The sequence below is a fragment of the Heloderma suspectum genome, chromosome 15 (genome assembly GCF_057233095.1).
Source record: "Heloderma suspectum isolate Gila_16-S chromosome 15, 16-S_ref, whole genome shotgun sequence".
NCBI lineage: Eukaryota > Metazoa > Chordata > Lepidosauria > Squamata > Helodermatidae > Heloderma > Heloderma suspectum.
Window position 1 is genome coordinate 16684548 of NC_139472.1, and position 27184 is coordinate 16711731.

General features: G+C 46.4%; 1 protein-coding gene across 1 annotated transcript; it reads left to right on the plus strand.

Annotated features, from left to right (window-relative positions):
- Positions 1 to 7579: 7579 nt before the first annotated feature.
- LOC146335412 (arylacetamide deacetylase-like 3) lies at positions 7580 to 20112 on the plus strand. Its single transcript, XM_084822225.1, has 4 exons — positions 7580 to 7753; positions 10685 to 10901; positions 17762 to 17825; positions 18599 to 20112. Exons 1-4 carry the CDS (start codon positions 7580 to 7582, stop codon positions 19377 to 19379), a joined length of 1236 nt encoding a protein of 411 aa, XP_084678351.1. The 3' UTR covers positions 19380 to 20112.
- Positions 20113 to 27184: the final 7072 nt, after the last annotated feature.

Below are 27184 nucleotides of genomic sequence, written 5' to 3' on the forward strand. Positions count from 1 at the left end.
TGTCCTACAGAAGATGGAGCTGATATATTCTGTGTAGCTCCAGAGGGCAAGCCCAGAAGCAATGGGAGGAGATTCCAAGGAAGCAACCAAGATGATCAGGGGACTGGAAACAAAGCCCTATGAGGATGGGAGACTGAAAGAACTGGGCATGTTAGCCTTGAGTAGAGAAGACTGAGGGGAGATAGGATAGCGCTCTTCAAGGACTTGAAAGGCTGTCCCAGAGAGGAAGGCCAGGATCTCTTCTTGATCATCTCAGAGTGCAGGACATGGAATCATGGGCTCAAGTGACAGGAAGCCAGATTCCAGCTGAACATCAGGAGAAACATCCTGACTGTTGGAGCGATACAACAATGGAACCCATGACCTAGGGAGGCGGTGGGCTCTGCCACACTGGAGGCATTCAAGACAAGTCTGCTGGACAGCCACCTGTCAGGCATGCTTTGACTTGGATTCCTGTGTTGAGCAGGGGGTTGGACTCCATGGTGTTATAGGCCCCTTCCAACCCTACTATTCTGTGATTCTATTATTCTAAGCCTATCCACCTGATACCAACACATTAGGGGGGATGCCTAATGGTACCAGCTATTCAGCAATGAAACTGTCAGTCTCTCCTCATAGGGCATTGTTTCCAGTCCCCTCATCATCTTGGTTGCTTCCTTGGAATCTCTGCCCATTGGTTCTGGTCTTGCCCTCTGGAGCAACAGAGAATATATCTGCTCCATCTTCTGTAGGACAGCCTTTCAGATATTTGAAGACCACTGTCACGTCCCCCTTAATCTTCCCCTTTCCAGGCTAAACATGCCCAGCCCTTTCAACAATTCCTCATAGGACTTGGTTTGCATATCCCCCTGATATCAACACATTAGGGGGAATGCCTAATGGTACCAGCTGTTCAGCAGTGGAACTGTCTGCCTCAGGAGGTGGTGGGCTCTCCTGCTCTGAAGGCATTGAAGCAGAGACTAGGTAGCCGTCTGCCAGGGACACTGTAATTATATCCTGATCTTGTGTTGAGCAGGGGGTCGGGCTAGATGACCTGTAAGGTACCTTCTGTCTCTATGATTCTATGAGGGATGGAGAGGGGGGGGGGAAAGGAGATGCCAAGGGAAAGGAAACTCACACAAAGCCCACGGGAAAGGGAGGCAATCAGGAAACAGCCACATCCCAGAGATGTCGGCACCCTTTGGTGAACCTCTTACTAACTAAACCACAAGGGGGCAGGAAAGAGACAAGGGGAAATTGGATCGGAAAGCATTGCATTCTTCTGAGCAAAGGAGAGGGTGATCCTGCTACTTAAAGATAGGGCTGTGGCCACTGTGGTACGAAGCCTGAATAACGAGGCAAAGCGGGGTGATTCGGAGGTGCCTCAGTGTGATACAAAGTGGAGCAGACCGGCACCGAGGCACCACGTAGTGAAGCAGCTCCTCCACGAAGCGCCTCATCCACCTCATATATTTGGAGCCCTTCTTACGCCTTCTGGGAAGCCTTGACAAGCTGTCTCCAAAAGCTATCAAATTCTGAAAGATCATATGGAGGGGCAGGAGGAGGAGGGGGGGAAGGGGGGAGGATGCCGAGATGCCAAATGTATCAATCTGACAGAGATCCTGGGAGAGGCAGGGGAAGGGGAGAGGAGAGGAAGGAGTAGGAGGGCGCGAGCTTTGCTGTGAATCAGCCTCTGTTTGTTCCTTGTGAGAGAGATGGCGTTACTGTGGAGGAGAGGACTGTCTGAAAGTTATTTGGCTACAGCAGTGGTCTCCAAAGAGGGGTGCAGTCATCCCAGGGTGGCGCAAGGCAATCCATTGGGGTGCACAAGCCACCAGAAATTGAGCAGCCTCCCGCTGCCCTGACAAGCTGCCATTATGTGCAATGATGGGGGGGCAGCGGCAGCAACAGCAGGAAGGGACGGGAGCTGAGAGGGAAGCTCCAGGGCTTTTCTCTCTCCACTCCAGTCCTAGCCACTAGGAGCCACTGCCCCAGCCTCTGCCAGGCATGGCAGGGCAAGCCTTAACCCTTCCTACTCTCCCTTGGCAGAATGAAGCTGAGAAGAAAGTGTGTGCTGTGGGATCTGACTGGGTGAAATGAAGATCTATCAAATAAAGAAAAGGGATCCGTTTCATATGATTTTTAAAGGAGACCACCATCCAGTTACAGAGCACACCTGCCTCCATGTCCTGAACCAGCAACATCATAGACCTAGGGATGTACGAAAGTTCTGCCACGGATCTCGGGGAGGCTGAATGCCAGCGCATTCGGCCCCCCGAAATCGGTGGTGGAACGGCCCGCCCCCTGCCCCCCCCCCAGGATGGGACTTACCTTGGGCGGATCTTCCTGGCAGCGGCGGCGGGGCGGCGGCGGCGGACGGTCTTCCGACCGGCTCCCGCCGCCGCCATTTCCAGTTAAAAAAACAAAACGTGATAGGCTACGTAAAGATTTACATAGCCTATCATGGCTAGATTTAAAAAAAAACACCGTGATAGGCTACGTAAATGTTTACGTAGCCTATCACGGCTGACTTAAAAAAAACACGCATATGCAAATGGCGGCCAGTAGATTCTATGCTATTTGCGTTCCCCTTATTTTCACCGTCTTAGTCTACGTAAATGTTTACATAGACTAAGACGTGCCAAAATAAGGAACGCAAATGGCGGCGGCCATGGCCGCTGCCATTTGCGTACGCGCGTTTTTGTTTTTTGTTTTAAATCAGCCGTGATAGGCTACGTAAACATTTACGTAACCTATCACGGCTGACTGCAGGGACGCAAACGATGGCGGCTATGGCCGCCGCCATTTGTGTCCCTGCTAGCCAGCGGCCGGATGTCCGGCTGCTGGCGGAGCTGGCTGGCGGCTCCGCAGAATCGCTGCGGAGCACAGCCGGCCATCCAGGATTCCGGGGGGGGAGGAACGGAGCGCCTCCCCCCCGGGCCAGGATTCCGGGGGGAGGGATGGAACGTCTCCCCCCCACCTTCAACATAATCTGCAGAAAGGTAAGTCACTTTCGTACATCCCTACATAGATCTGCCACCCATGGGCGCAGCGAAGGCACAAAAACGTGGGTCCTTGGCAGGGATCCCCTTGATTTCAGGTGATTTTTGTGGAGCAAATCCCCCACACCACCATCATATTGCAGAGCACATCTGCCTCCATGGGCTGAACCAGAAAAATCATGGATCCGCCGCTCATGAGTGCAGCCACAGTGCACAAACAGGGAAACATGGCTCCCCGCAATTCCCCGGAAGACAACGGCTGCCGGCGCACATCCAGAGAGCCCAGGAGCTGGCAGCGGCGGGGGCAGCAGCCCGCCCCCATTGCAAGCTGCCACCACTGACCTCCTGCAAGCCTGCACAGGCTCCTCACAAACAAGCAACATGTGAAGGCTTGAGCAGAGGCAAGAGTCATCCTTCAACTGGGCATATTGCCCTCCTTCCTGGTGATAAACCCACTCCCTTAAGCAGTGTGGGTTTATCACCGGTTGCCCTTTTGGGATCCATGTAGGAATTTTTGGCTCACAGTTCAATTGGGTTTCTACTGTGAGTCTTTTTGCCTATGTCACACTGTTATTGGGGTAGGTTGTGTCCTGTAGGCGATTTAGGTCCAATCTCTCATAGGTAACATTTCAGTTGGCAGCTAGGATGGGCAAAAGCAGAAAGAGATTAGGGATGGTGTGCATGCAGAGGCACCTTATGGTGACAGGTGACGCCTGAGGCCCCCCGATGTGGTGGTGCGGCTCGGCGGGGGGATAAGGGTTGCCTGGGAGGCCGACCAACCCTCCTCACTCGCCCAGGTGGTGTGCAGCACCGGGAGGGGGTCACAGGGGAAGGTCTACCTCCCCCAGAAGGGGCAGTCCGGAGGGGTGGCGAGATCACCGCCACCCCTCAGGCTGGGTGTGTTTTTGCCCAGGAAGTGCCAGCTAGTCACTGACACAGTCAGGTGCCCTAGGTACCCCTTTCCAGATATTTTCAATAAATGTGGCCCAATTTTCAACCCAGACTTTGTTGTCTGCATCTTCTTTAACCCACCTCCGCTCGCAAATTGTGTGACTGCTTGAGCTTTGTAACCCCTACATGCTGCTTTTCTCGGCACAGCTCACCATTTCACATGTTGCCACAGGAGAAACAAATTGTAGAATACAAGTAGACACCTCTAGCCACCCCCTTCTTTTTCCAACTCAGCAAATATCTATTTGTGCCCCCCCCAATGAAAAAAGTCCCCGAAGTTGGGGAAACACCTGCAGCTTGGCCTGTAAATGTGAGCTGCGTGAGGCATGCCCAGGAACGCCATCAAGCCAAAAATGAAACAGATTTTCCAGAGATGGAGATCCACACTTATTCCCCACCCGTATCCTGCACCTAATGAATTCCTCTTCAAATCAGTTCACGTTCAATCCACTCATTTCCCCTCAACCCCCAGTCCCCCAAAGGAAAAAAAACCCTGTTCCTCTTTTCTCCATCTTGCTAAGTAAACAAGTGTTGTTCATGACAACCAAGATTCTCTGAACAACAGTTTGAAGCTCATCTCTCCTGGTTTCCCATGTTGGGAATGGTGGGAAAATTCTTATCGAAACCACAATGAAATGAAATGTGTCCCCATTCCTAATACATGTGTTTGCGAGACCATGGAGGTACTGGCACCGTTCTTTCCATTCTGGCTAAATAAGGGAGAGGGCAGGGAGAAGGACTCTGACAAATGCTCCTCCCCCCCATGCTGTCTTGAGGCCATAGGATTAGGGATGGGGGAGAATTTCTCCCCGAAACTTCGGGGGGCCGAGTGCCAACGTATTCGGCCCCCCGAAGTAGTTTCGGGGAGAAATTCTCCGCACCCTCCCGCCCCCCCCCCCCGGGATGGGACTTACCTTTCCCGAATGTCCCTCCCGGCGGCGGGTCCCGGCGGCGGTTCGGCAGGTCTTCGTCAGGGGCGGGGGTGGCAGCCGGTCTTTCGACCGGCTGCCACCGCCGCCATTCCAATAAAAGTAAAAAAAATAAAATGCCCCCGTGATAGGCTACGTGACGATTAACGTAGCCTATCACGGCTGACTTTGCAGATCTAGCCGTGATAGGCTACGTAAATCGTCACGTAGCCTATCACGGGGGCGTGTGTGTTTTTTAACTTTTTATTTCGCTGCCGGGCGAGGAGAGGCGCTTCCTCCCCGGCCTGAATTTCAGCCGGGCGAGGCGGGAAGCCTCCCCCCCGGCCTGAATTTCAGCCGGGCGAGGCGGGAAGTCTCCCCCCTGGGCTGAACTTCGCGGGGGGAGCAGTGAAGTGCCTCCCCGCCACCGCAAAGCAAGCTGCGAGACCAGGTAAGTGGCTTTCGTGCACCCCTACATAGGATTGCTCTCTTATCCTGTTTAAAATTAGCTTATTGATCAGTGCTTGATGTTTTCCCCTGCTTTGTTAATGTGTGAGTAGATGAGCAAATCTGTCTCGCTTCCTCACACGTTTGGATTTTTTTTTTAAAAAAAAAATATTGAGCTTTCTCTCCTAAATATGAAGATGCTTGCAAAGTCCTTAATATGAAGAACTTCATGAATTTTGGTAAGTTCTTACCAAAGCCAAACTAAAATGAAATCCTCACCCATATCAGCCAAATTGAATAGGCACAGCTATTCCCAGCTTGTGGAGGACCGTGTTGCAGCTGCCGTCCATATATAAGTTGTGGAGCCTGTCTGAAAAAAAGAGGTAGCAACCCCAATTCAACAGTAACATGGTTAAATACACAGGAATTTAAACCCAGAATTTTGTGACCTAAGAACTCAAAGCTCTGGGCCTGGATGGACATCTCTGTCAATTCTGGTTTCCCCCACATTCTCTCTCTCGTTGTTGTTGTTCAGTCGTTCAGTCGTGTCCGGCTCTTTGTGACCCCATGGACCATAGCACGCCAGGCCTTCCTGTCCTCCGCTCTCTCCCGGAGTGTGCTCAAGCTCTCTCTCATTACTTTGTCCTTATTATCAAGGACTTTATGAATTCTAGTAAATTCTTATTAAGGCTGAACTAAAATAAAATTCTCACCCCTCCTCAAAACACAACTTTTACAGTAAGCATCTGGCTTAACTGCCTATTTTCCTATGCCATACTTAGTTGAGCCTGGCTGCCTGTAACTAACCCTGCTGAAAGTCCTCCATACAGCTTCCCAGGTCACTCTGGCCTCTCTTTCCCTCTCTTTCCTTGTTATTTCCCTGGTGCCTGATTTTAGATTGTAAACTCCACGAGGCAGGGAACTGCTGTCTTTTACTTTGTAAAAGTGCCATGCCCACTTATATCTCTGTCTATCTGTCTACCTAGAATTGATTAAATAAAGTTCTGAATATTAATTTTATTAGGAAGGAAGTTGTTTCTAGGGATGGACGAAAGTCCCTTACCTGTTCTCGAAGCTTGCTCGCGGTGGGGGGGAGGCACTTTGCTTCTCCCCCCGAAGTTTAGGCGAGGGGGGGGAGGCGCCCCATCCCTCGCCGGCGAAATTCAGGCCGGGTAGGAGTGCCCCGTCTACCCGGCCACGAAAAAAAAAGTAAAACAACAACAACACACACACACCCGTGATAGGCTACGTAACGATTTACGTAGCCTATCACGGCTAGATTTCCAAAGTCAGCCGTGATAGGCTATGTAAATCGTCACGTAGCCTATCACGGGTGACTTTGGGAAAAAGAAAAAAAAAGCGCGTACGCAAATGGCGGCTCCCATGGGGACAGCCATTTGCGTTCCTTATTTTGACACATCTAGTCTACATAAAGATTTACGTAGACTATGGCGAAAATAAGGGCAACGCAAATAGCGTGCCCTTATTTTCGCCATAGTCTACGTAAATGTTTACGTAGACTAGACGTGCCAAAATAAGGAACGCAAATGGCGGCACCCATGGGCTGCCGCCATTTGCGTACGCGCTTTTTTTTTCTTTTTCAAAGTCACCCGTGATAGGCTACGTGACGATTTATGTAGCCTATCACTGCTGACTTTGGAAATCTAGCTGTGATAGGCTACGTAAATCGTTACGTAGCCTATCATGGGTGTGTGTGTGTGTTTTTCACTTTACTTTTTTTTTTTTGCAATGGCGGTGGCGGCAGCCAGTTGGGAGACCGGCCGCTGCCCCTGCCCCCGATGAAACGCCGCTGAACTGCTGCTGGGACCCACCGCCGAGAGGGACATTCGGCCACGGTAAGTCCCATCCCGGGGGGGGGGGCGGGGGGCCGGCGGAGAATTTCCCCACCAATTTCGGGGGGCCGAATGCATTGGCATTCGGCCTCCTGAAGATTCGTGGAGAAATTCTCTGCCATCCTTAGTTGTTTCTACTTTACTTTGTAATTGCAAAGCTGCTGCTTCTTGTGACATCTTCCTTACGTGTCTATGGTTTTATTATCTACTCTTGACCTTCCTGTGGGTGTTTCATTATGTGCAGAGGCAAAGGCAGTTCTTAATAGCATATCCTTATCAGATTATCTATATCTATATCTATATGGGAACAGTGTGCCTCTGCTCTTTAGCCTCCTACAGGAAGAACCTGGTGGAGACACGAGAGGAGAAACGCTCATTCCACTAGGAACATCGAGTGAAATCCATCCATTTTGTTGTTGTTCTGCCCTAGGAAAGCGGAATGGTGCTGTCTTGTAAGCTCATAGTATCCACTCTCATTACAGTTTCCATATTCCCAGCCGTGTTTCTGGTGTCTGCTGTCATCCAGTATGCCATAACCGTGCTACCTCCTGGAATTGAGCACCGGTTTAAGGTCCGCTGCTACCAGACTGCATTAATCTCGGTACTCCTTTGGGTAAGTGTTCATGATCTTTACAGCTCAAAAGCCCATTGTAGAAACTTTATATACCGAGGTCTACCTTGGTAGGTCTCCCAGTGGCTGTTTGGGATCTATGGGACTTCCAGCTTCAGGGGTAGGGATGTCAGAGAATTCCTCCACGGATCTCGGTGAGGCCGAATACCAGTGCTTTCGGCCCCCTGAAATCCATGGTGGAATGAAGCCCCCCCGCCCCCCACCCCACGAAAGGTGCGCGAAATGGGACACCTACCTGCTGCCGTTCACACTGACTTGCGAATGGTGGCCGTGTCCGCCATTCGCTTCATCACTATGGCCGTGATAGGCTACGTAAATACTTACGTAGCCTATCACGGCTAATGCAGGGACGCCGCCATCTGCATTCCTGCGGAAGCCAGGATAGGCTGCATAAGTATTTACGTAGCCTATCACGGCAAAAAAAAGGGAATGCAAATGGCGGCGACTATGTCAGCCGCCATTTGCGTCCCTGCAGGCTGCGCAGCGGCTGGATGTCTGGCTGCGGGTGGCCCCAGCTGGCAGCTCTGGGGAATGTCCGTGGAGCGGAGCTGGCTGGACAGAATTTTGGGGGGAGGGATGGAGCTCCTCCCCCCCACCGTGAATGTCACCCTTTGAAAAGGTAAGTGACTTTCGTACATCCCTATTCAGGGGTATTGTACCCTGAGTGCCAGTTAATGGGGAGCCAAAGAAGGGGAAAGCCATCACTTTTATGCCTCATTGGTGAGCTTCTCGGATTGTTTGCGAGGTTCTTGGATTATGGAGCACCCCACCCAGTATGAATCTATCCATACACTGTGATCAACACCTGAGGTCCTCCTCTGGGAGCCTTCTTCTAAGGAGCTTTTTAGGATGGTAACAAATGAGATGGCCTTCTCAGTGTTGACCCCACCATTTGTGGAATGCTTTCCCCTGTGAGGTCCGCCTGGCACCAACATTGTCACCTTTTTGGTGCCAGGTTAAGATTTCCTTCTACTCCCAGGCATTTGATGGAATATGATTGGGCCTTTTAATGTCAGCTTTTTTATCATGTCCAGGTAGGTTCATTGTTAATTGTTTTTAACTGGATAAAACTGTGTTGTAAAAAAATCATGTTAAAGGTTTTAGATGATGTTTTGTCATGCTGTGAACTGCCCAAAGACCTTTAGTTCTTGCCCAATATAGAAATGTAATGAATTAACTACTTATGGATTATTGCGACTGTTGGAAGGAGCATGCGAGGAACATTATTTGGTTCTTAGAAAGGGTTAGATTTATCCACAGTGGATAGATCCACACACTGCTATTTTCCCTGATAAAACCTCCATGTTCAGAGGTAGTTCACCTCTGAATCTGAATTGTAGGGGCACAGAGAACTGGGTAGAGCTATTATCCTCATAGCCTGTTTGTGGGCTTCCCAGAGGCATTTAGCTACATGATGTGGGAAAGAGAAGATTGGACTGAATGGGCCTTAATCTGATGCACCAGGGCTCTTCTTATGCTCACTTGTGCTCATGCATGTGGAATGCTTTCCCCTGTGAGGTCTGCCTTTTTGGTGCCAGGTTAAGTTTTCCTTCTACTCCCAGGCATTTGACGGAATATGATCGGGCCTTTTAATGTCAGCTTTTTTATATCATGTCCTGGCAGTTTCATTGCTCATAATTCTTAACTAGATGAAACTGTGATGCAAAAAAAAAAATCATGTTAAAGGTTTTAGATGATGTTTTATGTCATGTTATGAATTGCTCCATGATGTTTTGTCATGTTATGAATTGCTGGGCAAGACCTCTGGCTCTTGCCCAGCATAGAAATGTAATGAACTAACTACTGAGGGACTATTGTGAATGTTGGAAGCAGGGTGCTGAACTAGTCTGATCTAGAAGGAGCATTATTTGGTTCTTAGAAAGGGTTAGATAGATCCACACGCTGCTATTTTCCCTGATAATAAAACCTCTATGTTCAGAGGTAGTTCACCTCTGAATCGGAATTGCAGGGACACAGAGAACTGGGCAGAACTATCATCTCCAAAGCCTGTTCGTGAGCTTCCCGAAGGCATTTGGCTACACAATGTGTGAAAGAGGAGATTGGGCTGGATGGGCTTTTGGTCTGATGCACCAGGGCTCTTCCTTTGCTCACTTGTGCTCATGCATGTACATCAGAAAGCAGGAATGGCGTGTGATCCGATCTTCCTAACCAGACATGGGGGAACAATCAGAGGACATGGGTATGGCTTTCATGCCCTTGTTGTGGACTTCCCTCCAAAAAATGGCAGAGCGAATTTATCACAGAACCCTAGCTGTGACCTATTTCTGTAGATTAAGATTGCACATAACCAAACAGTGAAACCGACCGACCATCAAAAAAGGTGACGGGGAGAATTGGCAATAAAGTATCCTCTCTTCCTCAGGCCAGTTTAGCAATAAGAACTATGTAATTGCTATGTTACTCCATTGGTGGTTAGGTAATCCTGCACTTCCAGCAGGATTAGTGGGTAGCCACAATGCTGCTGCAGCCAGGAATTGCTACTGCAGGGAATGTGATCCCCATCACTAGGCCCAGCCACACCTGCCTTTGATTGTCTGGGCTGCATCTGAAAGCAAATTCCTTTTTCTCCACTCATGCCACTCCCATAAAATGTGATAGGATAGGGTGACTGGACCTGCTCTAGGGTTGCAAAAAATGTGACCCACCAAGGCACTTGCAGCAATTGATCCATAGGTTGTGATTTTCCATGTGCTTGTTGAGCCCCCTGTTTTTGTCACTTCAGATGGGCCACAAATCTAGGAGGGTTATTGAGCCACTGGTAGGTCACCAGATATATATTTAGTGGCCTGTCTTCCTTGTTTGATGACCTCCACACACTAATTTCTCATACTTCTCCCTCCCTAATCTCCCCGCCCCCTTTTCTCTCTCTTTTTTTGTACTTTTTGCAAACAGGGACTCATTTTAGAGAAACTGGGACTCTGTAACCGTGTACGTTTTTTTCGATTTGCTATGGATGGATTACCAGCCATCAGAGATTCCTCACTTCTCATTCAGGACCAGAAATTTGATGAGGTGCCAGTGAGGATTTATCAGCTGAAAAAAATGACTGCCACAAAAAAGAAAGCTGTCATTTACCTCCATGGAGGGTCCGGTATTGCTGGCTCCATTGGTAAGGGAAAAAACAAACAAACAAAACACCAACTTCATGTTTAAGTGAGGATTGAACAATTAGGTACAATGTTCTTCTTAGTTGAGTAAAAATGGGAAACTCCTCCTTCTTAACTGAATTTCAGTGAAGTTCAATTTTTTATTGAAAAAAGTGGGCTATCACAGGGATTGGAAAGCTGCTATCCACCTTCCAGGTTCACAGACCTTTGTCTTCAGTCACTGACTAAATATCCAGCTTTGTTTTATTTGTTAGGGCATCTGTATTCTTCTTCACTGCATGGTCCCAATCAATCAGGGATCATAGCATTTGGCTACATGACTGAGGTCAAACAAAGCCATTCTGTCACCCTTACATAGAGGGAAGAAGGTAGGGATGGCCGAGAATTCCACCACAGATTTCAGTGAGGCTGAATGCACTGGCATTCGGCCCCCCAAAACCCGTGGTGGAACGGCCTCCCACCCCTTGCCCTCCTGCGGAATCCCCCCGGGACAAAGCTTACCTGGGGTGAATGTTCCAGTGGCGGTGGCTCCGGCAGCGGCTCTGGTGGTGGCGGCGGCAGCTGGTCTCTTGGCCGGCTGCTGCAGACTCAAATGCCGCCATTTGCGTCCAGCCAGGCTGCCGTGAAAGGCACGGCAAGCTAAAAAAAAACAAAATAGCATACGCAAATGGCAGCGGCTAGGGCAGCCGCCATTTGTGTTCCCTTTTTTTCGCTGTTTTAGCCAACGTAAATATTTACATAAGCGATTACGGTGAAAAAAAGGGGAACGCAAATAACGTAGTGGGCGCTATTTGCGTTCCTTTCTTTTCCTGCCGTAATAGCTTACGTAAATATTTACGTAGGCTAAAACGGCAGGGGGGAAAAGGAATGCAAATAGTGCCCACTACGCTATTTGTGTTCCCCTTTTTTTCTCCGTAATCGCTTACGTAAATATTTATGTAGGCTAAAACAGTGGAAAAAAGGGAACGCAAATTGCGGCCGCCGTAGCCACCATTTGTGTATGCTGTTTTTTTTTTTCCGGAAGGCTGCCCAGCGGCCGGAGGTCTGGCTGTGGGCAGCCCTGGCTGGAGGCTCCATGGAATCTCTGCCAAGCGGAGCTGGCCGGAGAGTATTTCGGGGGGAGGGACGGAGCGCCTCCCCCACACCGCAAATGTCACCCTTTGAAAAGGTAAGTGACTTTCGTACATCCCTAGAAGAAGGAATGTATAAACATTGCTCAGGGAATTGGGCAAGTATTCTTTTCTTTCTTTCGTTTTTGCTAAACTGTGCTGGTGGTCTTGCTATCTTCAGAGAGAGATTGCTCAAATAGGAGAACCTTATTTTTGTGCCCCTGAAGAAGGTTGTCACTAACCAAATTGTTTTTGGAATTTTTTGTTGCATAGGAATGATTATAGATTCATTTATCACTTTTATTTTTGAGGCTTTACCTTTCATTTTGCTTCATTTGGTTATGTTGCCCACCAGCACTGCATGGGAAGGGTTTTGTCCTAGTCCAGCCCTTGTTGAACATAGCTACCTATGAATAGTTTGGCTCAAATGAGGATGGAGATGTGCATTTGGATATCCATCCAGTTGAAAGTAATAGCCAAAAGAAGGTTGACATCTTTATTTGAGTGTGCATTCTGGATGCAAATGTTATCCATTCCATTATATTACTCCTTAATGGAATGTCTATGTACATCAAAATGCATATCCCCACCACATATCACTCTAATGTGTCAACAGTGCACATCAGGATAAGGGGAGGAGGTCTATTCTCACCAGCAACCTTCAAATGTTATTTCATCTATTTTCAGCAGGGTGCAAAAATCGTTAGAAATTGGAGAAGGCATACATGTTGAGTGATTTTTTCTCTCTCTAAATGCATGTCTTCCATGTTTGGCTTGGCACTGGAAAGTGGAGGAAATGAAACTGATAATGTTCATTATCACTTTTGTCTCAAATTCATAAAACTTTACCACCTACTGAGAACTGACCTGAACCCCTTCCTGTTCCGCCTCATAGGCAGCGTGGAACGGCCCCGTGGTCAGTGCTCAGATGACGAGCATGAAGCGGCAAAAACAGGGCATTCCTGGGGGCGTGTCGGGGTGGGGAAGTCAGAAATGCCGGTACGACACATCCTATGTGTCGTCCGGCTGTCGCTTCCCACACTCCAAGGTCCCACAGCTAGACAGCAGAAATCAGCTGTCTAGCTGTAAATGCAGGGTGGATGAAGCACAGAGGAGATGATCCCCTCCACTCATCTCCTGCCCTGCACTGGATAGGCGGTTGCCACCAAGTTCAGAGGCAGCCACCTATCCAGATAGGATTGCGCCTTTAGCCATGCTAAAGGGGGAGTCAAGAGGGTTACATCCCTTCAAAATGCTTTGGAGATTATTCAAAATCTCAATAATAGAAGCCCAGCTAAAATGTATACCACAGGTTAGGAAAGGTAGCACCAAGTCCAAGAGGGCACTGGCATGGTTAATGAGCAGTGCCAAAGAAGCTATTAGAGAAAAGAAGGCTTCAGTTAGGGATGGGCAGATTCCCTACCTGTCGTTCCATGGGGGAATTCTCCCCCATCCCTAGCTTCAGTCAGAAAATGGAAGGAAAAAAGGAAATGTTCCTCCTGTGCAAGCACCGGGTCATTACTGACCCCTAGAGGCACGCCGCTTGCGCTGGCGTTTTCATGGCAGACTAGAGCGGGGTGGTTTGCCATTGCCTTCCCCAGCTGTGACTAACTTTCCCCCAGCAAGCTGGGTACTCATTTTACTGACCTTGGAAGGATGGAGGACTGAGTTGACCAGAGCCAGCTACCTGAGACCCGGCTTCTGCTGGGATCTAACTCAGGTCATGGGGAGAGTTTTGGTTGCAATACTGCCGCCTACCACTCTGCACCACATGAGGCTTTAGAAAATGGAAGTCTTGCCCAAATAAGGAAAACAAAAAGGGAGCACAGACTTCCACTGAGGTGATCCAAGCAGACAATAAGAGATGCAAAAAAGCATTTTGAAGAGCATGTCGCTAACACCATCAAGGCACACCAAAAAAAAATCTTTAAATATATCAGAAGCAGGACAGCTGCTTCTAGGGAAGCATTTGGACTGTTGGATGGCAGTGGAGTTAAAGGAGTACTAAAGGAGGACAAGAGACTGCAGAGAAGCTGAATGAATTCTCCTCATCTGTCTTCACTACAGAAGATATAGGACCAAAAGTAGCACTGTGACAAAATTTCCTCCAACATTTTTGACCATTCTCATCCAATTTGATAGAAGGGCAATTGCTTTCGAAAAGAAATTCAACAGTGAAGAAATTTCAGAGAAATTCTCATGGGTTGGGTTTGGGATTCTTGGGCCGACCTTACTTGGGGGGTGTCCAAGGAGTGAGCACAAGTGTCCTGTCTTTCATTGCACAGTTGTTTCTTTGGCACCCTGTAGCCTCCTCAGCTTCCTACACTTCCATTAAAGCCCAGTTTAAGGCACCATGAGGTAATGCCTCCCTTGTCCGATCAGGACATGCAGGCAGCCTGGGAGGCTATCAGTGATTAGGTAAGCTCAAGAGCACCACAAAAACAAATTATATAACACCTTGAATGAGGCAGAACAATGGAAGCCTCTTTCATGGAGGGAGAAAACTCAGGAAATTGGAGGACAGATTCTGACAGAGCACGAACTCCACCTCATCCCTGGAGCTGGACACAACACTGCCCCCACCTGCATTGTGGTGGACGCAAACTGGGGGCCCGCCGGCCAAGACAGTTGATGCTGTTGCAGCATGAAGACCCCCAAGACCCTCAGGAAGAAAGAAAGAAGCTGTGCTCTAAGCCCTGCCAATGGGGAGCCCCACCAGGGAGGAACTGTGGAGAATTTCTCCTCCCGCTGGAGAAATTTGGTGAAATGGTCTTTGAAATTTCTCTGCCCACAAGTAAGGTGGAGCATTTCAAGAGGCCATTTGTGCACACCTCTAACACATACCTGTGCCTGAACTGACGTTTTCAGGAAGGGAGTCTGAAGAATGGAGGCAAACAGTGGTGACAGAAGATGAAGTTCTCAACATTACTGACAAATTCAAAGTTAATAAGGGACCAATCCTATGGCCGCTAGACACTTTCTAGAGGGCCATTGGATTTTCCAGTTTCTGGGAACTGGGATTGGAACCACTTCTGACTTCAGTTCCCCAAAACCATGCTCCCCACTCCCTCCCCCCCACCTCCTCATAACTGGAGCCAATTTCTCCATGCTGGCTACTTCTCCGTGCTCAGAAATGGGGGGAAAGGGGTGGTCCCGGGGGGAGGGGACTTTGTAAGTCATGTTACCCAGCTTCCTGGACACTGCACAGCCTCCTTCACTCTCCTGCCCTGGAGCCACAGCTAGACAGGCAAAATCACCCATCTAGCCAAGAAGGCAGGGTGGCCAGAGCATGGAGGCCAGGGTTACCTCTGTGGTCTGACCACCCTGCATTGGATACTCAGCAGCCTCTGACTTTGGAGGCTGCCAACTATCTCAATAGGATTGCACCCTAAAGAATCAGGGCCAGATGGTATCCATCCTAGAGTTCTTAAAGAACTCAAATACGAAAATGCTGATCTTCTAAACAAAATATACAACATGTCTCTGTAGGGATTGTAGCAATTTAGAGACATTCCCTTACAAGAAACATCGGGATAGGAATTTAGAGATCATCCCTGGAGAGTGGGGTGAGGGGCTGGAACCAGGCCTGGCTGAGGGAGCTCCGACAAAGAACTGTTCATTGTTGTAACTCTACTTAATAAAACCACCATGTTATCTTCTTAAGATATGGACCCAAACTTGTTACAGTCCCTAAGATCAGCTTCTGTACCAGAGGACTGGAAGATGACCAATGTAACACCAATTTTTAAAAAGGGATCCAGGGAAATTCCAGGCCAGTTAGCTTAACGTCAATTCTGGATAAATTGGTTGAAAACATTATTAAAGGTAAAATCAGTAAGCATATCAAAGGACAAGCCCTGCTGAGAAAGGATCAATATCCCCAAAGCTAAGTCCTGTCACACTAATCTTTTAGAGTGTCAATAAACATGTAGACAGGTGTGATCCAGTAGACATTGTTCACTTGGACTTCCAAAAGGCTTTTGACAAAGTCCCTCAGCAAAGACCCCTGAGCAAACTTAGCAGTTCTGGAATAAGAGGAGAGGTCCTCCAGGGCGAAAAATCCCAACTTCAAGTATAACTTGGTGGGACCTGACTTAGCAATGACTGACCAAGAAAGATATCTTGGTGGACAGCTCAGTGAAAATCTTGGCCCCATGTGTGGCCACTGTAAAAAGGGCAAACTCCATGTTAGGCATAATTAGGAAAGGAACTGAGTATAAAACTGCCCAGGTCATATTGTCCTTAAACAAATCTGTGGTGCGACCACACTTAGAATACTGTGTACAGTTCTAGTCACAATATCTAAAATACGATGTTGTAGAGCTGGAAAAAGGGCAGAAAAGGGCAACTAAGATGATCAAGGGCTGGAGCACCTCCTCTATGAGGGAAGGTTACAACAGCTGGGATTGTTTAGCCTGGAGAAGAAGAGAGAGTAAGGGGAGACATGATAAGAGGTGTATAAAATTATGTATGTTGTAGAGAAATAATTTTTTCCCTCTCTCATTATACTAGATGCCAATGGGGTCATCCCATTAAGCTGATTGGTGAGAGATTCAGGACAGAGAAAAGGAAGCACTTCTTCACACAGCACATAGTTAAACTATGGTACCTGCTACCACATGATGTGGTGAAGCCCACCAATTTGGATGGCTTTAAAAGGGGGTTAGAGAAATTCCTGGAGGAGAAGGCTATCAATGGCTACTAGTCCTGATGGCTATATACTACCTCCAGTATCAGAGGCAGTATGCCTCTGTGTACACCAGTTGCTGGGGAACATGGATGGGAGGGTACAGTTTGACTCAAGTCCTGCTTGTGGGTTTCCCATGGGCAACTGGTTGGCCATTCTGTGAACAGAACTGGATTTCCCCATTGATTTCTATAGGCTCTCCCTTCTGTCACTGGGCTGGGGACATTTTTTTTGTGTTCCCCCTGTGAAACAGGAAATGACCTATTTTAATAATAGGGTTGTTGTCTCTATACTTTTTGTATCTATGTGTATTTCCTTCAGTCCTCCCTGTTCCATACAGTCCATTCCACCTCCCACTTGGTTTTAATGCTCCCCTCCCCTTTCAGTCAACATTCTGTGGATATTCTTCCAGGTTCTTTACAAATGCAAATCCTCGGAGACACTCGGGCTACAAAGGAAAACAGCTACTCCACACAATTATGAATATCAATGGAGGAGCCAAGTGGGAATCAGAGATGTTGCTGGCAGTTTGAACAAGAACTTGCCAGCCAGAAATAATAACTTGGGGGGATGCTCCTCCCTTACAGTTGTGCCCCCCTATGTAGGCTATCATGCATAGCCAACTGGGTGGAACGTCTGAGTTCCACCTCTAACATGGGCTGACCTTACTTGGGCTGATCTTACTTAGAGTTCTGCTTTGCTCTGCGCTGGACTCTAGCATCCTTCAGGTCACACCCTGCACTCTCCTCCTCCTCCTCCAAGACCTGGGTTCTCATGAGGGAGAAAAAGGGGGGCCTTCAGGTCGAGCCATCTGTGAGCCAGGTTCCTGAGAAGAATGCCTATCCATATCTGAGCTCACTAGGGAGGAAACCTCCCCCTGTTCCAGCTGTTCCCATCCTGAGTCTGAGCTGCTAACCATCTCCACATGCTCAGAATCATTCCTGACAGCTATATATGTGATGGCACTCAAACAATTAAATTGGAATATCCCTGCAATCAGGATATGGTTTGTTTGCTTGTTTGATCTTTCATGCATTCTGACTTAATGAAAAATGCTCGCTTTCAGATGGCTATGAAAGAATTCTGCAGTATATTGCCAAAGAAGGTGATGCTCTGGTCGTAGCTGTTGGGTAAGTGCCATCTCCACACTGCTATTGCCCCTGAGAAGGCTGGGCAGAAAGCTCTCCAACACTTTCCTGGAAGTTTTCTTCCCCTGCCAAAGGTACTTCTTTTTGCCTCTTTCTCAGGGTTCTTTAGAATGTCTTTTGGATTTCTTCTGGTGGTGTTTTTTAGCTTCTCTTATCATTGCAAGGTGGCTGGGGGTGCTCATGTGTTTGTCTTCTCTCATCCAATGCCTTTTTTTGAGAAGGAAAGATTGAATGAGAATGGGCAAAAAAGAAGAAGCAGATGTGTAGTGGTGCTCTCTGAATAATACCCTACATAAGAGCTAAAACTGAATTTTACAGAGTGTTAAGTGTGGAATTTTGGAATGGTTAGATTCTGCTTTAATTTTGGCAGAATCCAATTAGAAAGAAAGGGACAGTTTCCAAGAAGGGACTAGTTCACCTAGTTTTCTCCTCTTCTCCATTCCTGATTATTCTGATTTCTTTTTGTGATGCTCTTTTTGTTAATGCTCTGCATTAGAGCCAGACTTCACCAGACTTTAAGTAAACCCACTGAAATCAATGAGATGTAAGTTTGTCATGTAAGTTAGTCTGATGTAAGTTAGTCTGGATCAAACCCCCTGTTATTGTCCCCACATAAGAAGGACTCTATTCTTTATTTAAAAGAGTGATGAAAAATGTCTAAGATAAAGAGTATTCTTAAAAAGAAAACAGGAAATAAATTATTTGGCACATCACATCTGATCAAGAGCTATAGTAACACTCTCTCTTCTCTTTAGATATGGTCTTGGACCAAACAATCCTTATCCAAACCAGTATGCTGAATGTCTAAAGGCCACAGTCCACCTTATGAAGCACGCGGAAGATTATCATGTGGATGCTTCCCGTATTATCCTTTGTGGGGACAGCTTTGGAGCAAATATTGCAACACAGGTTTGCCAGTTGCTGGTGGACAGAAAAGATCTCCCCAAAATTCAGGCTCAGGTTTTGATCTATCCAGGACTGCAGGGAATGGACTTTGATTTGCCTTCGTATCAACAGAACGTCAGAACGCCACTCTTGTGGAGGGAATTGGTTGCCTATTTCTGCTGCCTTTTCCTCAACAAGAAGACCTCCATTGGAAAAGACATCTTGGAGGGTTGCCACGTTCCTGAGGATGTGAGGCTGAAGTACCAGAAGTGGGTGAACGCAGACCTCATTCCTGAGGAATTCAAAGTCAGAGGCTACAAACCGCGAGAGCCGGGCTCATACAAATTTAAACCGAAGGTGTACGAAGAGATGAAGCACATGTTGGACGTAACATTTTCACCACTTTTCGCTGAAGATGCCATCATCAGCAAGCTCCCACAGACGTGCATTTTGACCTGCGAGTTCGACGTGCTCAGAGATGATGGGCTGCTGTATAAGAAACGACTGGAGGACAATGGTGTTCCAGTAAAGTGGATCCACGTTGAGGATGGCATGCATGGAATAGGCTTAGTTTTTGACTATGGCATGCTGTCAATTCCATCCGCAGAACAGCTTGTGCATGACATTGCAATGGTTGTCAAAAGCTTGTGAAGCAAAAACAAACTTTACAGGTTTTTTTCCAAATATTATCCACTATTTGTTTGGGTGGTGACTGCCATCTCTCTCTCTCTCTCTCTCTCTCTCTCTCTCTCTCTCTCTCTCTCTCTCTTGCACACACAATATCCCAGCTCAGATAAGTCCAGGGTGTTGTAAGCACCCAGCAAACACTGCAAGGCTTTATAGCACTCATCATAGCACTCTGCATTTTGCATAAAATTGGTGGCTCAGGGTTTTCCAGTTGTGTTACGTTACTTCAGTGGCACCCATAAAGGGGCCATTTACACAAGATAACAGGCATAAACAGACCAGGCATGCCTGTAGTGTTGTGTAAATGACCCCTTTATGGCCACCATTTATGGAATGTTATATACCTGGAAAACCCTGAGCCGCCATTTTTATACAAAATGGTGGCTCGCTAAAAGGACGGACGGCCACCAGGTTTCGTGAAATCTGTCCTGTGTGTGTTTCATGGATTTTGCAGTGTCATTCACTCTGGCTCTGTTCACAGAGGGATTTGTTTTTGTTTTGTTTTCTGTTATGCAGAAAACTATGCAAGTCGTTCCACGAGAGGGTTCCCAGCAACGTACCTAATTTACATTAGTACATAACATTTTGCTTACTGTCCCCCATTGCATTCAACTTTATTCAGTCTATTTTCCAGGATGGCATATGTGTCAGCAGAACCTCGCGTATTTTCCTATGAATATATTTGCATAAATTTTGTTAAAGCAAAAAAAAAAAAAAATGAACCCAAAGTCCATGGACTCTGTGCAATCCTAAGAGGCTACTCCGCAATGGATTGCGCAGGTCAAATTCTTAGAAATCCAAACTCATTTTAGTCCATCTTGAATTTCTCTTGCGGGGGGGAGGGTGTTCCAGTAAGTGGTGGCGGCTTGGTGAACGGGATCCGGGAGGCCAAGGAGGGGGGGAGTCTGTCTCATTCCACCCCTTTCTTAGACTCCTGTGACATCCCTAACTGCAGAAGCATCTCAAAGAAGAACAATCAAACCTTAGGAAAAAGCTGCCCACCCTTGCTCTTGAGGAACATAGAGAGAGACCAACCCCTTCATGACAAGACCCTTCCAGCAGCTTGTGACTTCAGCTTGCATAAATGAATCCAGGGTTGCTTGGAATGGAAAACTAGGAGCTTTATGAAGTGTGGACTAGGGATGCTGGAGGAATTCGAGATGGACTAAAACGAGCTCAGATTTCTAAGAATCCAACTTGCGGAATCTGCTGTGGAGTGCCCAGCTCAGGCCGCACGGAGTCCATGGACTTCTAGATGATTTTTTTACTTCCTGAAATTGATGCATATAAATTCATAGGAAAATACATACATTTCTGCTGAGGAAATATTGAATGGAATGGGGGACAATACGCTGAATATTACGTACCGAGGTAAATTATGTAAATACTTACATAATTTTTTGCGTATTTTTCCACACAATGAAAAAAAAAATTGCATCCATCTGTGGGTAGACAATGGAACAAAAGGCACCTGACAATCCACAAATCACAGACGGAGGGGACTTTACACAGTTCATACATACCTAGTGTGTACTAGGAGGTTATACATGAGCCAGTAGAAAGAAAAGAAGAGTGAGAATCATCACATCCTTCTCATAATGAACTCAGCGGCTGAGTGGCATCAAGACAGGAACCCAAAGGCATCAGCCTTGGGAACCTCAAGATTTGCAGAAATATGAAGAAACTTAAAAGCCGGCCTGGGAAACCACAACCCAGTGAGGAATGGAGGAATTTGCCTGCTCAAGTCCTTAATGGCTTATTGCAAGTATCTGAGAAGGGGGATCAGGATTTGGGGATGTGTGATGTGCAGTTAAAAATATGCAGCCCTTCTCTGTAAATGATGTTCTAAGAGGGGAAAGGGGAAAAGGCACCTTGTCCTTTTCACAGTCTTGAGAATTCTTTGGTTCATCATTATTTTTTATTGATTACATTCCAAGAGCTCTCCTTCCTGCCTTAAGAATGGACCAGCCCAAAGGAAAGGTGCTTTCACCTTGTGCCATGATGAGCACTCCGAAGCATTTTTCATTCTTAGGCAGAAAGGAAGGGGAGCTCCTCAGACACATTGTGAGGTTGAGTGAAGGAAGCATAGCTGCCACCACCACCACCCTGAACATTGGGGGGGGGGGTTCTCCTGTTGATGTCAAAGACTTCTTCATTCCAACCCCAAGCCCTCATGAGTGCCAGAAAACAGCTAAACTGAAAATTTCAGCCCACCATTACCATCCAGCCCTCAGCTCAGAGCCTGCTCCTTCGATTGAACAAATTGTCTCTGGCCTGAGAATGCTGCCAACGCACCTGTTCCAACTTCCTGGTCATTGACTTGGATCTTCAGCCTTGCCTGTCTTTCCGTATGCTTCAGTCTTGGCCCACTCTGTTGATCCTTGCTTGCTGCTCTGGAACTCTCCCCCTGCCTTCTCCGGCCCATGCAGCTCCTTCTAGCTCGCTGAGATTGACAAGGGATTCTCCCAGGTCATGAAACCCAAAAGCATGGAGCAAGGACATGAAATCAGCTTCAGGGATGGGTGGAAATTCGAACCCAGGTCTTTGTGGACCTAACCCAACAGTCTAAGCGCTACACTACATTGACTTCATCTCTCATTAATTGCTTGGTTTTATCTTAAAACAAACAAGTACCTTCCATAACATTGTGTTGGATATTCCCAACTCATATCAGCCGGCCCAGAAGAGGAGTCTTATAGGAGGCTCAAAAGGTGGGGAGGGTTGTGAATTTTACAAATGTCTATATGAAAATATACAGATATTTTCAAAAAGACAACAAAAATCAGACACATTTTTGTGTGCAAATACCCCAAATATAAATTTATTTACAGAGCAATCCTGTCCTTGTTGGGGGACAGGGAACATCATGTGGTGGTTTTCATGGCTCCTGGAATGCCTTATATTACCTCCTCCCACCATCAGCTTATTATTGATACACAGGTATAGTGGGAGGTGCAGGTATTTTCTGGTAAGCTGAACCAGAACCACCTCTGGTAGTGGGAGGTGCAGGTATGCTGGACCTCCCCTCATATTTCACCTCCAATGACCCCTTCAGCTGGCCACCCAGAAGAGATAGGATTGCTCCCTTCATCACTCAGTATATTTATATGGAAACTCAGATGATGTACATGAGGGTTCCCAGGTGGTCTCCCATCCAAGCACTATCCAGATCCAGACCAGCTTAGCTTCAGAAAGTTGGTTGCATCTTGGGCCTTCAGGAAACAGGAACAGCCGGGCTTCCCATGTCAGTCTCATCTCAGATAGGGCAGTGCCATGGCACAGAGAAAGGAAAGGGGAGCCAAAACGGCTCAGTTCATGTATGTGTTTCATGGATAAGGGAACCAGGGCTTGGAAACATGACCTTGTTCTTGCATTGGCTTCTTTCATATAGGGATGTATGAGAAATTCAATTCCATTCATTTTTTAGTCAGGATTTGCCCAATTCGCACCTTCCAGACTGAACATGGAGTCAGATGCAATTTGCGGTCGAAGGCTGTATATTTTCGAGCTGGCACTGTGATTCACAGACCCCCCCCCCAAGTTCCACAAGGTACATACAGTTTGAAAATGTCCATAAAAACATGTGTATGTTTTTAAATGTGCACAAATATAGCTTACGCAATGAGAGCAGATGAGAGCAGATACACACAATGGATGCATACATACGGACGCCATATGCACACAAATGTGCACAGACGTTCATGCAAAAAGAAAAAAAAAGTTTGCAATCTGATATGGACTCAGGTCAGAACGAGCTTCAAGATGCAATTTGGAGAACTTCATCAAGCTCAGCTTTTGCTGATTCACACATCCCTACTTTCAAATAGGTGATATCCATCTTGTAATCCCTGTATGAATTCGACTGAGTTTATTGATGTAAAGGATTCCTGTGAATGTATTGTTGTCTATGTACATTTACTGAATGCTGGAAATAGCCTATTCAAATAAACATGTGAGAATATCTTTGGGGTTTTTTGTGTTGCTTATGAATGATATAAACATCCCTTTCTGATCCTCCACCCCCTTTTCCATACAGGCTACTTGTTCTGAGCTGTCAGATCTGTGGCCTAAATTTATCTCTCCCTCTTTCATCACATTTCTTATCACACTGGCCTTCTTACTTACCCAATGCTTGAGTTGTTACTCAGCGACGAAGTTCTACCAATTCCACATGTGGTAACCCTGTAGGATCCTGATAATGGTTTACTTACACAGCTCCTAATGTGTTCTGAGGCACTGTAATATAACTCTGTCTTCCTACATACACAGTGCCTGAAATGTGACACAATTTCTGCCATCTTAGAGTACATACGTATGCTGCAACTAGGGATTGGAGATAAAGTCATTCAGTTCACATTGCTTTATTTTTTATCATTTCATTTCTGTCATGTTTCTAATAGTGCTGTGCCAAAACTTTCTCCCACTTTTTTTTTTTTTTTTTACCATTCTCACTCAATTTGATAGGAAAGAAATCGTTTTCGAAAAGAAATTCAAAGGAGAAGAAATTCCACTTCCCACGCTTCAGTTAGAGTCATCATGTGGTGGCCATCATGAGGCAATTCCTCCCATGGGGCTTTTTCAGTTCAGGAAAGGCAAGTGGCCTGGGAGGCTGCAGAGCCGTGGAAAGGTGTGTAACACAGAGAGAAAACACACACAGCACCCTCGGCCACCTTGCAATGATTAGGTAAGCTCAAAAATACCACCCAAAGAAATACAAAATTCTGCCTCAGAAAAGTGGAAGCCTCAACAGAGTGGATGCTGTTGCCATTTTGCAGGAGCACCGCAGTAAACCAAACACCTGTAGGGAAAAAAGAAAGAAGCTGTGCAATAACCACTCCAGAGAGTGAGCCCTACCTGTGAGAAACTGCTGGAGAATTTCTCCTTCCCAAGGAGGAATTCGGTGAAATTCTCCCCCAATTACCCTGCCTACAAATAGGCTGGAGAATTTTGAGAGGCCATTTGTGCACAGCTCTGGTTTCTAATATACTAAATATTTTACAATATTTAATATCGGCATTTATTTCGTGATTTATGTATTTCTTAGGTAAATTGCTTAGATATCTTTTGATATAAAACAGTATATAATTAGTTTAAATACATAATAATAAACGATTTTGATGTGTGAATCATTTCCAAATGTCATTCTCTGTACATATGGAAAGAAATGTGTGCTTGTTTTTTCTTGCATACACATCGAAATTCGTAGGAAAATACATACGTTTCTGTTGAGGAAATGTTGAACGGAATGGGGAACAATACGCGGAATATTACATACCAAGGTCAGTTATGTAAATACTTACATAAATACTCACATAAATATTTGCGTATCTTTCTGCACGACAAAAAAATATATATTTGCATCCGTCTGTGGGCGGACAATGGAACAAAAGGTACCTCACAATCCACGAAACACAGACGGAGCGGATTTTACACAGTCTGTACAAAGCTATTTCCCGCCCTTCAGTTAAAGACATGATGACCAGCTATCATGAGGCCATTCCTCCCATGGGGCTTTTCCAGTTCAGGGAGTGCAGGTGGCCTGGGAGGCTGCAGAGCAAAGGAAAGATGTGCAATAGAGAGAGAAAACTCACACAGCACCCTCGGCCACCTTGCAATGATTAGGTAAGCTCAAAAACCGAAAGAAATTCAAAATTCTGCCTCAGAAAAGTGGAAGCCTCAACACAGTGGATGCTGTTGCCCTTTTGCAAGAGCACTGCAGCAAACCAAAAACCTGTAGGGAAAAAGAAAGAAGCTGTGCTACAGCCCCTGCCAAGAGTGAGCCCTCTCTGTGAGAAACTGCTGGGGAATTTCTCCTTCCCAAGGAGGAATTCGGTGAAATTGTCCCCCAATTACTCTGCCCACAAATAGGCTGGAGAATTTTGCGAGGCCATCCGTGCACAGCTCTGGTTTCCACTATATTTAATATTTAATAATACTTAATATTGGCATTTATATTGTGCTTTATGTATTTCTCAGGTAAAATGCTTAGAGAGCTTTTGATCTTAAGCAGTATATGAGTAGTTGAAAAATAATAATGCACAGTTTTGATGTGTGTTTGCTTTTCTTGCATAATTCTAGAAGACTGATTGAAAGATAAAACAATAGATTTTTCAAACTTAGTTTCATAACAGCACATCACTAGCAGGCAGAAGGCTCCAGGTAGAAGTTATGCGTATAAGACCCCTTTCAATTCTCCACCATATTTCTGCATAGAAATATTTGGAAGCCCACTATAGCAGCTCCATTTAGGTTCCCTGATTGCTTTGAGATCACAGATCAGCTAGTTTTGTCCCTCAGATAAATGCTACGTTACAGTTCCCAAACCCACAAAGTATTAGTAATTGTGTACCGCCACCCGACCATCTGCTCCCATCTGTAGTACATGCCCTGGTCTCTTCTCATCTAGACTACTGTAATGCGCTCTACGTGGGGTTACCCTTGAAGACGGTTCGGAAGCTGCAGCTGGTGCAGAACGCGGCGGCTCGCCTGATTACAGGCAGCCGCCGGTGAGATCACATCACTCCAGTGCTGAAGGAGTTGCACTGGTTACCAGTTGTTTTCTGGGCCAAATTCAAGGTGTTGGTTTTGACCTTTAAAACCCTGTATGGTTCTGGCCCAGCCTATCTTAAGAAGTGCCTCCAGCAACACCAGACAGGCCGCTTAACAAGATCAGCCTTGGATGGCCTTCTCTCTGTCCCATCAGCCAGGACAGCTAGACTGGTGGGGACGAGGGACAGGGCCTTTTCTGTGGAACTCCCTCCCTAGGGAACTCCGCCATGCTCCCTCTTTAATGAGCTTCCGCCGTGCATTAAAAATGTGGTTGTTCAGGCAGGCATTTGGGGTGGGTTAGGGTATTGTAGAAAATGTTTTTATTGTAGAATTTTATTGTTTTAAACTGTTTTATTATATATTCTGCACATCGCTCAGTGTGGCTGGGTGACCAGCCAGATGGGTGATTAATAAATTTAATAAACAAAAAAACACCACTCTAAATACGCACTTAATAATTACTATTGCAGGGATGTGTCCCAGGAGTTGACCTCAAAGGATATCAGTACAAATGGAATTTGCATGGTTTTCTTTGAGGTTATCCCCACTAGGAGAAGGACCCATCTCATCAGTGATTGATCCCGTATAGAGTTTTTCTTGTCTTTTGTGCTACTTCTGGTGAGAAATGGTGCTGTGGCTGTTTAATTGGCTGCCACAATGTTAATGGTTTTATTTGCGGCTCTTATACAGAAATTGAATGAATGACTGAATGAATGAATGACTGAATGAATGAATGATGTCCTATGTTCCTTGCAACAGGAAAAAAGGCGGGATATAAATGCAATAAAATAAAAATAAATAAATAGGAGTGTCCTCTAGTGAACAAAGGAAAGTACTGCAGGTAATGCAATCTCTATGCGATTGTAGCTATGTGTGCAAGAGTGCATAAAACAGTACTCACACAGAGCATCAGTTTCTGTCTAGAGCCCTGAGCATGCCTATGTCCATCCCCAAAGCTATTGTCTAACGATCCTCCAAATTCCACCTAGATCCTCGTTCCAACTCAGATCTGAATCAAATTGCATGCTGTATTTTTTCCTTCATTTTATACAGAAATGCATGTCCATTTTCATGCACATGTTTCCAAATCTATGCACGAATTGTGGACATTTTTGCATGTTTGCATTTCCCTCATCAATTAAAGCATGTTTGTGTTCATATTCCCCTCTCCGGGAATACAAAGAGAACCCAGGCTGGTAGAATTCATCTGGAGCATGGCT